Here is a 12267-nt window from a genome sequence, read left to right as displayed (position 1 = left end):
GCCAAAAGGCCACAGCAAAAATGCCCCATGGTGCCATAAAAAGAAAATTTATGATCAGAAATGTAGCAGAGGGCACACAACTCCAGTTCTTATCTGCCTTCAGAAAGGCAGGTGTAGGCTGGGCAGAGCAAAGCTGAACACACAATGCAGAGGGTGCCAGGAGAAGGACCCAGCCCATATTTCTCTGTACATATTTGTAGAGAATGAGAACAAGAGACATCAAGTCGTTTGCCACTATGTGTGTCTATCAGCAGCAGCAGCATCACCTGGAAGCTTGTTAGAAACGCAGAGTATTACATTGTAACAAGCAGTCCATTGTAACAAGTTCCCTAGGTGATTTGGGGTTCATTAGAGTTTGAGAAACTCTGGTCTAGGCAACTATGTAATAATAAGAGCTTCCTGTGTCAGAAAATGGCCTAGATATAATGTGGAAGCCTCTGAAGCTCAGTTGCAGGTATAAGCGTGCTCATCGATTGAGCTAACTCAGATCTGCTGAACCAGCTTACTGGTAAGCTTCCCAAATAAGGGAGGAAATGAGCACCCAATACCATTCAGATTTGTTTATCCTCAAGAGGCAAACAAACGAAGTCCCTGACCTCCAGGAGCCTGAAGTCTAGTAGGAAAGATAGCTGGAGTGATTATAGACCAGAAAGTATAGATCAAGATAGATAGAACAATTAAGTGGCCTACTCAGGGAAGCAGTGGGTGACATGGGAGCATGTAGGATGGGAACCTAACCCAATCCTGCTGGAACGGGACAGTTTCCTATAGAAAATATCAGCTAAGCTGAAATCTTAAAGCTGAAGAGTTGAAAGAGCAGAGGATGAGATAGAGGGCCTTCTTCAGCCAAAAACCAACTTGGCAACTGAAAGTGAGACTGTTTTACTCGTTTGCATTCTTTTTTTCACCCCAGGACTTTGGAGCTGTGGGCTTACCCTAGTCTCCAACAGCAAGGATGATTCCCTTCCTGCCTTCAATGTTGGCGTAAATTTCATGGGCAGCTTTAGTAACAGGCCGTCTTCCTTTCTTTCATTCTCAGTAACTCTGTAAAGGCCAAAAGGACAGCTTATACACTAGTTATATAGACCCTGTAGAATCACATACAATTTGCGTGAGGGGAGTGTTTGGATGTAGCATTAAAAAGGGTCTCTCTGAAAGCCAGGATCTCTTTTTCATAATTACAAATAACAATGTTTAATATTCAAAGTAATTTACACTGGGAGCTTTAGCCCAGAGTGTTCCAAATTTTGTTAATGTCATGGCACACATACGAAATGACACTATTTGTAGGGAATGGTAAGGTAAATGGATAAGGCTGTTTGTAGGGATAGATGAGGGGTATCAGGGTTGGCAGGATTTAGAGGATGGGCTAAGGCACTTGGACTTAATGTTGTAAGCAATAAAGAGACACTGAATTAATCCACCAAGGCAATTGGGAGGATGAGGATGGTCTATGCCACTGGGTGGTCCTGGGAATGTTGGCAAGACATAGTTGAAAGGATGAGGAAGCCCAGGAAATAATGTGGTGATCCATTAGGAAGATGTTTTAATATTCAGGGGACCAGTAATAAGCAGTTGAGGAACTATTGTGACAACAGAAGAAAGAGGATTTTCCTTCTTCCATTTTTACTTACTCAAGGAATGGATTCCATTGGAAAAGTTTAGCCTTAGTATCTTTTGAGCAGAACCTCATTACGAAGAGAGATACCAGTTTTTATTCATATAAGGAAGAAAAACAAAAAGTAAAGTTACCAAGGAGTTCTTTGCAAATATTCAACCTGGCCTATGGCTATGCTTTTTCATTTCAGATATTTGAAGATGTTCACCTTGAGAACCAACCCAAAATCCAAGAATTACTAAATTGTACTGACATTATTTTTACACATATTTTTATCCTGGAGATGGTACTAAAATGGGTAGCCTTCGGATTTGGAAAGTATTTCACCAGTGCCTGGTGCTGCCTTGATTTCATCATTGTGATTGTAAGTTTACCATCTCTGTGTCCCACACAGGCTGGGGTAGTGGTTAAGGCAGGGATCATATGGAGGCTGCTTTTCCTGTGTGCCTCATATGGATGTCTGTGTAAAATAGTTTTTCTTGTTATCATTGCCTCTTCACAGTACTTGTAAGTAGTTGTCATTTGTCTATAAGCAGTTTAGCCTTTCCTAGGTCCCGCTCCTCATACACTACACTTTATATGCTCACCACTACAACCTTTCCCATGATGGGATTCATTCACTTCTCTCCATAAGCACTGTTTATGTGTAATATGTACCTAGAATAACTTTCAGTATCCTCGATTTTTTCTTCTTCCAACTTTCTATTTCTTTTCAAGACTTCTCAAAGCTGGTCAGCAGCCAATAGACTAGGCTAATATCCATCTTAATTGTCAAGCAGCATAAGAGGATTGTTCACATACAGTCTGTCATTTAATATGCATGACAATGTTCTGAATTAAGCAGCATTGTATGACACCTCCCACACTGTATACAAGGAAACCTGAAGCTCAGAGGATTAGCAATTTGTTTCAGGTCATAGAGCTGATAAGTGGTGAAATTGGGATTCATGTGTCTAGCTGTATGACACAAAAGCTAATAATAGTATTAGTAGATCATGTTTATTGAGTGCTTTCTCTGTATCAAGTACTCTTCCATATGCTCCAAATGCCTTCTCTCTTTTAGTAATCATAGCCACTCTGTGGCAGGTGCTACTATTTTTGTATATTCAGAGAAAGAAAGTAAGTCATAGAGAGGCTAAGAAACATGTTCAAGATTGCCCAGCTAGAAGTGGTGGAGGTGAGATACAAACCTCGTAAGCCTCACTCCAAAGCTCTTGATTTAACATTACATCCTTTTTTTAAGATTAATTTTATGTTTACTGATACATAGTAGATGGACATATTTTCAGGATACATGTGATTATGTAATACCTTTATATAATTAAAACTGGTGCAACCTAGTAAGTCTCACTCCAGGGCCCTTGATTTTAACATTACCTTCTTTCCATCATGATATAATTAGTTAAACTTTGTCCCTGCTATGCAAGGAAGTAGATAAGACAAATACCTGAGCATAAACCATGTGGTCAGGAAACCCCACTGGAGAACCATAATGTTGTTGGTTAGCACAAATAGACCATGTGTTCATTTAATATGGACATCAATATTCTGAGTTAATCAGTATTACCTGACATCTACCACATTACTAACAAGAAAACCAGAAGCTCAGAGACAAGGAAACAGAAGCTCATTGTGGTTCAGGCATTTTAGAAAGGTATAAATGCCATAGAAACTACAACAGGATTCAAAGATGGGAATAAAAACATCCACGTTTGTCAGTCCTATTAATTTCCAGAGAGCAAATAACTCTGTACCTATTATCTTAATAGATTATAGTAAAAAGGAAACCCTAAAAACTGTGTGAACAGATGCTTGTTATCTCCATTATAGGGACCTCTGTTTTACCGGATACAAGCCCTACATTTAGGAGCCTGGGTCCTAAAGCTAATTGGTCTACCCTCTTTTTGTGTAACCTTAAGCAAAACGTTTCCCCTCTTTTGAGAATAATTTTCTCACAGGTAAAAATGAGGATGTGGACTATAAATTGCCCAAATTCACTGAATACATAATAGAAAACTAGTGATAGTTTCACTAGAAATCTAGTGATCACCATTAAAAATATCAAAACAGTTGTCCAAAGCCACACTGTCAAAAAAGGGTACCAGGCCCAGATGGGTGGGTTTATTTATTTATTTATTTATTTATTATATTTCAATAGGCTTTCAGGGAACAGGTGGTGTTTGGTTACCTGAATAAGTTATTTAGCGGTGATTTCTGAGATTTTGGTGCCCCATCGCCCGATCAGTGTACACTGTACCTAATGTAGTCTTTTATCCCTCACACCCTCGCTTCCCCTGAGTCCCCAGAGTCCATTGTATTATTCTTACAACTTTGTGTCCTCTTAGCTTAGGTCCCTCTTATGAGTAAGAACATAAAATATTTGGTTTTCCATTCCTGAGTTACTTCACTTAGAATAATAGTCTCCAATTCCATCCAGGTTGCTGTGAAAACCATTATTTTGGTCCTTTTTATGGCTGAGTAGTATTCCATGGTTTATGCATATAGTATATACCAAAGACTATATATATATGGTATATGCACCATATATACCATATATATATACCATATATATATATACCATATGTCTCTCTCTCTTTCGCTCTCTCTCTCTATATATATCACATTTTCTTTATCCACTGGTTGATTGATGGGCATTTGGGCTGAATCCATATTTTTGCAATTGCAAATTGTGCTGCTATAAACGTGCGTGCAAGTGTCTTTTTCATACAGTGATTTCCTTTCTTCTGAGTAGATACACATTAGTGGGATTGCTGGATCAAATGACAGATCTACTTTTAGTTCTTTAAGGAATCTCCACATTGTTTTCCCTAGTGGTTGTACTAGTTTACATTCCCACCAGCAGTGTAGAAGTGTTCTCTTTTCACCATATCCACGCCAACATCTATCATTTTTTGATTAGTGCCATTGTTGCAGGAGTAAGGTGGTATCACATTGTGGTTATGATTTGTATTTCCCTGATAATTAGTGATGTTGAACATTTTTTCCTATGTTTGTTGGCCATTTGTAAATCTTCTTTTGAGAATTGTCCATTCATGTCCTTTGCCCACTTTTGGATAGGATTATTTGTTTTTTTCTTGCTGATTTCATTGAGTTCTTTGTAGATTCTGGATATTAGTCCTTAGTCAGATGTATAGATTGCAAAGATTTTCACCCACTCTGTGGATGTCTGTTTACTGTGCTGATTGTTTCTTTTGCTGTGCAGAAGCTTTTTAGTTTAACGAAGTTCCATCTATTCATCTTTGTTTTTGTTGCATTTGCTTTTGGGTTCTTGGTCATGAAGTCTTTGCCTAAGCCAATGTCTAGAAGAGTTTTTCCCATGTTATCTTCTAGAATTTGTATCGTTCCAGGTCTTAGACTTAAATCTCTGATCCATCTTGAGTTGATTTTCATATAAGATGAGAGATGAGGATCCAGTTTCATTCTCTTACCTGTAGCTAGCCAGTTATCCCAGCACCATTTGTTGAATAGGGTACTCTTTTCCCAATTTATGTTTTTGTTTGCTTTGTCGAAGATTGGTTGGCTGTAGGTATTTGGCTTTATTTCTGGGTTCTTTATTCTGTTCAATTGGTCTGTGTGCCTATTTTTATACCAGTACCATGCTGTTTTGGTGCCTATGGCCTTATAGTACAGTTAGAGGTCTGAAAATGTGATGTCTCCAGATTTGTTCTTTTTGGTTAGTCTTGCTTTGGGTATGCAGGCTCTTTTTTGGTTCCACGTAAATTTTAAGATTGTTTTTTCTAGTTCTGTGAAGAATGATAGTGGTATTTTGATGGGAGTTGCATTGAATTTGTAGATTGCTTTTGGTAGTAGGGTCATTTTCACAATGTTGATTCTACCCATCCATGAACATGAGATGTGTTTTCATTTGTTTGTGTCATTGATGATTTCTTTCAGTAGTGTTTTGTAGTTTTCTTTGTAGAGGTCTTTTACTTCCTTGGTTAGGTATATTCCTAAGTATTTTATTTTATTTTATTTTCAGCTAGTGTAAAAGGGGTTGAGTTCTTGGCTTGTTTCTCAGCTTGGTCACTGTTGGTGTATCACAGTGCTACTGATTTGTGTACATTGATTTTGTATCCTGAAACTTTGCTGAATTCATTTGCCAATTCTAGGAGTTTTTTGGATGACTCTTTAGGATTTTCTATGTATACAATCGTATCATCAAGAGGCCCAGATGGTTTTGCAGGTAAGTTTTACCAAACTTCCAAGGAAGAATTAATCTCATCTTATTCAAATTGTTACAAAGAATAGACAAAAGAAGGAAAGCTTGCAAATTTATTTAATGAGATAAACATAATATTGATAATAAAATGAATAGAACAGAAATGAATCAAATAAGAAAATAATCTTACAATTATATATCTTTACAAATCACAGATAAAGCACTCAACAAATGTGGTTTACTATTACTATTATTAGCCTTGACATCATGCAGACTGTGGTGTGAATCTGAAATTCACCACTTATCAGCTGTATGACCTGAAACAAGTTGCTGATCCTTTGAGCTTCAGGTTTCCTCATCTATAATATGGTAGATGTTGCAAAGTGCTGCTTAGCTTGGGATATTGTTGTACAGATTAAATGAGAGAATGTATGTGAACAGTTCTATAATATTTATTGTCAATCAAGATTATATAAAATTACCATCATAATTTTTATTAGAAAAGCATAAACCACAAAAAGATACACAATTCAACTACATCAAAATGTAGTAAAACTTTTATTTTTCTATTCAACAATACTCTAATTACAGTGACAAACCAACTAGAACCTGGGAGACAGTATTTGCCACAACAGATCATTATTATTCACAACATATACAAATTTCCTACAGATTCACAGGAAAAAAACAACCCAGAGTAAGAATGGGAGAAGTATACAAACAGCCAATTCACAAAAGGAATAAATGTATGATGAAATATACACTAGTTCTATCACCAGTTAGCACAGAAGTGCATGTTAAAATGAGAGGCCTCTTTTTACTCATTAGATTGGAAAACAAAATATATTGTTTTGAAACATGGTCTCACTCTGTCACCCAGGCTTGAGTGCAGTGGCAACCTCTGCCTCCCAAGCTCAATTGACCCTTTTGCCTCAGACTCCTAAGTAGCTGGGACTACAGGTGCCCACCACCATGCCCAGCTAATTTTTGTATTTTTTATGGAGACAGGGTTTTACCATGTTGCCCAGGCTGGTCTCGGACTCCTGAGCTCAAGCTATCCTCCTGCCTCAGCCTCCCAAAGTGCTGGGATTACAGGCTTGAGCGACTGTGCCCAGCCATGGCAAAAATTTTAAAGATGGATAACATCGATATTTAGAAGGATATAGGAAAATGCCATGGCAAAAATTTTAAAGTTGGATAACATCGATATTTAGAAGGATATAGGAAAATGCGATCTCAAACCACTGTTAATAATTTAATTGGTACAGCCACTGTAGGGAATATTTCGCACTATTAAGTAAAAATCACAAATGACCTAACTCACAATCCACAAATATCACTTGTTATAGATCCAAGGAGAACTCTTGCATATGTACCCAAGAAAAATGCACACATCTGCCCAGTGTACTGTTGTGCATAATACTGTCCAGTGTACTGTTTTGCATAATAGCAAAGAAATGGAAATAACCTAGGTATTCACCAAGGAGGAATGGATCCGTAAAACATGAAGATTTATATGCTGTACTATTCCTCAACAGTTACAAGGAGCAAACCATAAGAATATAATCAACATGATGATTTCAAAAACAGTGCAGAGTGATAAATGCAAGTTAGATTTAAAAAATAAGATAAAACTAGTAGAAGACTTCTCACTTGAAGAGTACAGTATGGTGGGAAAGAATGTGGGTGTTTCTATGTGTCTCACTGATACCTGCAAGTCTGATGGAACAGAAACTTGGGTAAGGTTTAAGGTAAAGAGGTGTATAAGGTCTCTGTAGGAACATCTCTTCTCACCAACTATGACAATGATCTGGTAAAACAGAAGAATTGCTAAACTTTGCCATCTGTTTTCATCTGGCTAGGAATAAGTGGAGTATTTGCGAGAAAGCTACTTAATAACTTAATAACTTAAATAACTCTCCAAAAGTGGTGCCATTGTAAACAAAAAGCCCATTAAAAACATTATAAATACACTGTAAATTGATTATAAATTTCAAAATCTTAATATTCTGTCATATTAACTCAATTTCTCTTCACTACTACAATGAGTTTGGCAAGATTTGTGAGGAATGTTTTTAGGTAATAGTGAACTCTGACGTCAGCTTAGTCAGGACTATCCTGATTCACTTCCTATCCAGCTGAGCAACTCTTCTTCCAAGCTGAGCCTCTGAAAACTCTCCATAATAAGAATGGCTGAAGATCTGCAGCAAGCAGATTCAACTCAAGCTCAGCATTGATTCCATTGTGATAATAGAAGCAAATCCTAATTCCTCATATGAAAGCCAATACCTTCTCGAATTGTCCTCTACTGAGCATCTGTAAATATTGTTAAGATTTAATTTGGTATACTTAACAGAGCTTTCTAATACTCAGTTCTGTCCTATTGAGGAGAAGCATATTGGGAGAGAAAATAGCATTTAATTCCCCAATAAGGAGCTATTTGGATTAGGGGAAATATTAGCAAATAATTTATTTTTTCCATGTAACTTTTTATTTTGATATCATTTCAAACTAAGAAAAATGTTGCAGGAAATAGTATAATGAAATCCACATATTCTTTCTTCAGGTTCACCAATTATTGTCACCCATCTGCTTTGTCATTTTTTCTCTCTTTTTTTCCCCCTAAACTGCTTGAGATTAAGTTGCAAGCATCAAACCTATTACCCCTAAACATGTCAATGTATATTTCCTATCAAGGACAATGTCTCACATGATTACAATACAGTGATCAAAGTTAGAAATTTAACATTGATTCAATTAAAATCCACATCCATTTTCAAATTTTTCAAATTTGCCATAAAGATCTTTGTTATGGCAATTGACTATCATAATAAATTTCAATTGACTGCCATAACAAGATTCTTTATGGTTAATTCCCTTTATGCATCCACCTCCTACCCCGACTCCAATCCAGGATCCAATTCAGCACCCCATATTACATGTGATTGTTATATCTCTTTGCTTTCCTTTAATTCACAACAATTTCTCAGATTTTCTATGTCTTTCACTAAACAAATGATGTGAGTGCATTGTTCCCACGTTTATGGACTGTAGCTTTGGTAGATAAGGAGAAAAATGGACTTTCCAGCTGGACACCAAGTCAGGTACATTATCTGTGGCCCCTCTTCCCATCAGGTCTCTGTGACCACCCTCATTAACTTAATGGAATTGAAGTCCTTCCGGACTCTACGAGCACTGAGGCCTCTTCGCGCGCTGTCCCAGTTTGAAGGAATGAAGGTACATTCTGCAGAAGAATGGGTAGAAGTTCAGTTAACAGGGAAAGGTGGAAAGACCAACAGTTCTTTCTGGGCTGAGATTTCCTTAAATTGCCAAGCTTTTCCTGGGTTACTTCCCAGCCTGCCCAGTGCTTAGAATTTGAGGGGTAGAGAAAAGCCTAAGATATACTTTCTACCCTAAAAGCTTCTGTGACAGCCAAGATGAGCTGTAGCTTTGCCTCAGAATCCTGGGGTAGGTGTCCATAAGTCTCTAACACTGTCGTCACCAGGGCACTTCTCAAAGTATCCTCAGTGGGAACAGAGAGGACCCATTATGTAGGGAGCTGAGAGCAGGGCTTGTCATGGGGATGGGGCACATGTATGTGGAGATTAAGGACAGAGCTCCAAGAGATCAAGCCCTGCACATCAGGCCCATGCTGAGAAGTTGAAGAGCCTGGTGCATCCTACCCATCTGTTATGGTTTTCTTTGCTTTTGTTTCCATAAGGTGGTGGTCAATGCTCTCATAGGTGCCATACCTGCCATTCTGAATGTTTTGCTTGTCTGCCTCATTTTCTGGCTCATATTTTGTATTCTGGGAGTATACTTCTTTTCTGGAAAATTTGGGAAATGCATTAATGGAACAGACTCAGTTATAAATTATACCATCATTACAAATAAAAGTCAATGTGAAAGTGGCAATTTCTCTTGGATCAACCAGAAAGTCAACTTTGACAATGTGGGAAATGCTTACCTCGCTCTGCTGCAAGTGGTAAGTACAGTCAGTATGTTTTTCACTCTGAGGAGAAAAACCTTCAGAGAATCATGAATTGTTTCTCAGCTAATAAAAATGCAGTGACTCCATTGTGATAATAGAAGCAAATCCTAATTCCTTATATGAAAGCCAATGCCTTCTGGAATTGTCCTCTACTGAGCATCTGCAACTTCATTGACTGCTGAGCCTCAGCTTCCTAGTGATGCCCCTTTAAGGATCTGTACATCTCACCTTGTCCTGTATGGCACCTTGCTGGCTCTCCACATCTCCAGGCAGAGAGGAGTGGAGCCTCAGGTGTAGGTCATGACACTTTGAACAGTTCCCTGTTTAAAGCACAGTTGCCAGGTCTTGAACAGGCAGTGCAAATACATATGGCATCAGAAAAGAACCCTTTAACTCTTACCAGCCTCTCTGGTAACTTTTAAGGTGGAAATTTTTTGTTTTTAAACTTTGTATCTTGTACAAATGAAGAAGAAGAAGAGAATCCAAGACACACATCCTTGAGTTCCCTTCTACTGTTCTTTTATTTGAGCATCCTGTCCTAGAAGGTTGGGGTATCATCTTATATATTCAGCCCACTGGGCCTCACCTGCTTTTCCATGCCATGTATCTGTTGATGGCAAGTCTACATTTGTATTATTCATGTTTTTATGCTTTTGTTGCAGGCAACATTTAAGGGCTGGATGGATATTATATATGCAGCTGTTGATTCCACAGAGGTGAGTCAGTGTTCTACCATGTTCTGGAGTGTTAGGGTCAAGTCAGAGATATCATGACTACATGGACAGTCCAGAACTGGCATCATAGTTCCAGCAGCTGGGGTTCTCTGCCTTGTTTTCTTTGGAACAAAACACTATGAGATACCACTGCCTAATACAAAGGATTCTTATGCATCCTCTAGTGAGTATCTGATACCCCAGTATTCTCTAAAGTCCAGTCTTCTTTCTCCATGGTGGCCAAGGAAAAACCACTCATACAGGAGATGGAGCCAGAAGTGGCAGAATCACAGGATGCCTTGATTTTCTTCTTCCCTCTTCTCCAAATGGTTGGATAGTCAGAAACCAAATTTCAAAGAGTATCTGTTTTAGATTGTGGGAAACCTTAAGACTGCACTAAATTTGCAAGGGAGACCCTCGCATGGCTCCAGACTCCCTAGTGATGGCCAACTGTTGAATTTTAGTTTCTAGTGATGACCAGCTGTTGAATTTTAGTTAAAGAAAAGATAATCACAGATTCCCAAAGTTGGAAGTGCACTCAGTAATCTAGCCTAGTTTCTATTTTCCAGCTTGGAAAGTTGAGGGATAAAAAGAAAGAGTTTCCCAAAGCCATAGAGTGAGCAGATGGTTGGCTCAAGAATGGAGTCAATGGCAGAAATTATTGTTTCCTATTATAGCACATGTGTGTGTTTCGACCTATTTGGGAGTCTGCAGAGTTGATGCCTAACACCTAAAAAGTATCCAGTACCTGTGAGCTGGTACAGACTGAGTATCCCTTATCTGAAATGCTTGGGACCAGAAGTGTTTCGGATTTTGGAGTTTGTAAGATTTGGGAATATTTGCATAATACTTACAGTTGAGCATCCCTGATCTGAAAATCCAAAACGCCACAGTGAGCATTTCCTTTAAGCATGACCTTTGCATGTTATGTCAGCATTCAAAAAGTTTCAGATTTTGGAGCACTTGAGACTTCAGATTTTCAGATTAGGGATGCTCAACCTGTAGTAGCAGTAGAAGTGGTTTGATTAGTGTTATAGCAGCACTGAGGGATGAGAATTAATCTTTATGGCCATTCCAGTTGTCATTATAAATTCACAGGTTGTCATTATAAGTTAATATACAGATGATGCATAGCAACAAATCTGAGTTTGCTTAATTCTGGGTGTGTCAGTAAAGTCAACTTTCTGGAAAGACAAAGCTAACAGTAGATACTTAACTGTTTATAACAATTATAGTTTACATTGTAATATTTATATATACAATGTAATTTTATAATTATATATACAACATAATTTTATAATTACAATTTATAGCAAAGGAAATATTTTAAAAATACTAATGTACTCATTTCTTTTGTCTTTTCGAGTACATGACCTTCACTCTAGTTTGGCTTTGACATCCATCTGTGCAGAGGTGGAGATGGGGAGTGGGGAGAAAAGGTTTTGCAGATGTGTAGTAGACAAGGTGTGTGGCTTGCAGATGTTCCAAGAGTGAGTGACAGGTGGGTGGAAGTGTGTGGAGGGGTGCCTGTTTTGATGCCGGTCCTGATATGTACTGGTTGTTGTATGCTGGCTTCTAGCTTGATGACTCTTGTCTATATAGTCACCCAGCACTCTGCTGGCCTCAAATATTGAAGTTGTGGTTGTTGAAACTGTGAGCATTTTCCCCATCATCTCCTCCTGGCCTTAAATACTGGTACTCTGCCATATCCTCCCCATGGTCCCTGGCAGTCTACTCCCATCCCTTGCTGCAAGGCCCAACATGA

The 12267-nt window shown here is 38.3% G+C and overlaps 1 protein-coding gene across 1 annotated transcript in view; it reads left to right on the top strand.

Annotated features, from left to right (window-relative positions):
• SCN11A (sodium voltage-gated channel alpha subunit 11) overlaps positions 1-12267 on the top strand; it is a 104451-nt gene that overhangs the window by 69018 nt on the left and 23166 nt on the right. Inside the window, exons 19-22 of the mRNA XM_019023578.3 lie at positions 1809-1982; positions 8934-9035; positions 9520-9783; positions 10452-10505. Coding sequence (XP_018879123.2) covers positions 1809-1982; positions 8934-9035; positions 9520-9783; positions 10452-10505 — 594 coding nt within the window. The remainder of the gene's footprint in view (positions 1-1808; positions 1983-8933; positions 9036-9519; positions 9784-10451; positions 10506-12267) is intronic.

Source organism: Gorilla gorilla, chromosome 2 (assembly GCF_029281585.2).
Source record: "Gorilla gorilla gorilla isolate KB3781 chromosome 2, NHGRI_mGorGor1-v2.1_pri, whole genome shotgun sequence".
In the NCBI taxonomy this organism is placed as follows: domain Eukaryota; kingdom Metazoa; phylum Chordata; class Mammalia; order Primates; family Hominidae; genus Gorilla; species Gorilla gorilla.
Note: the sequence above shows the minus strand (reverse complement) of the source record. Positions and strands in the feature narration are given on the sequence as shown.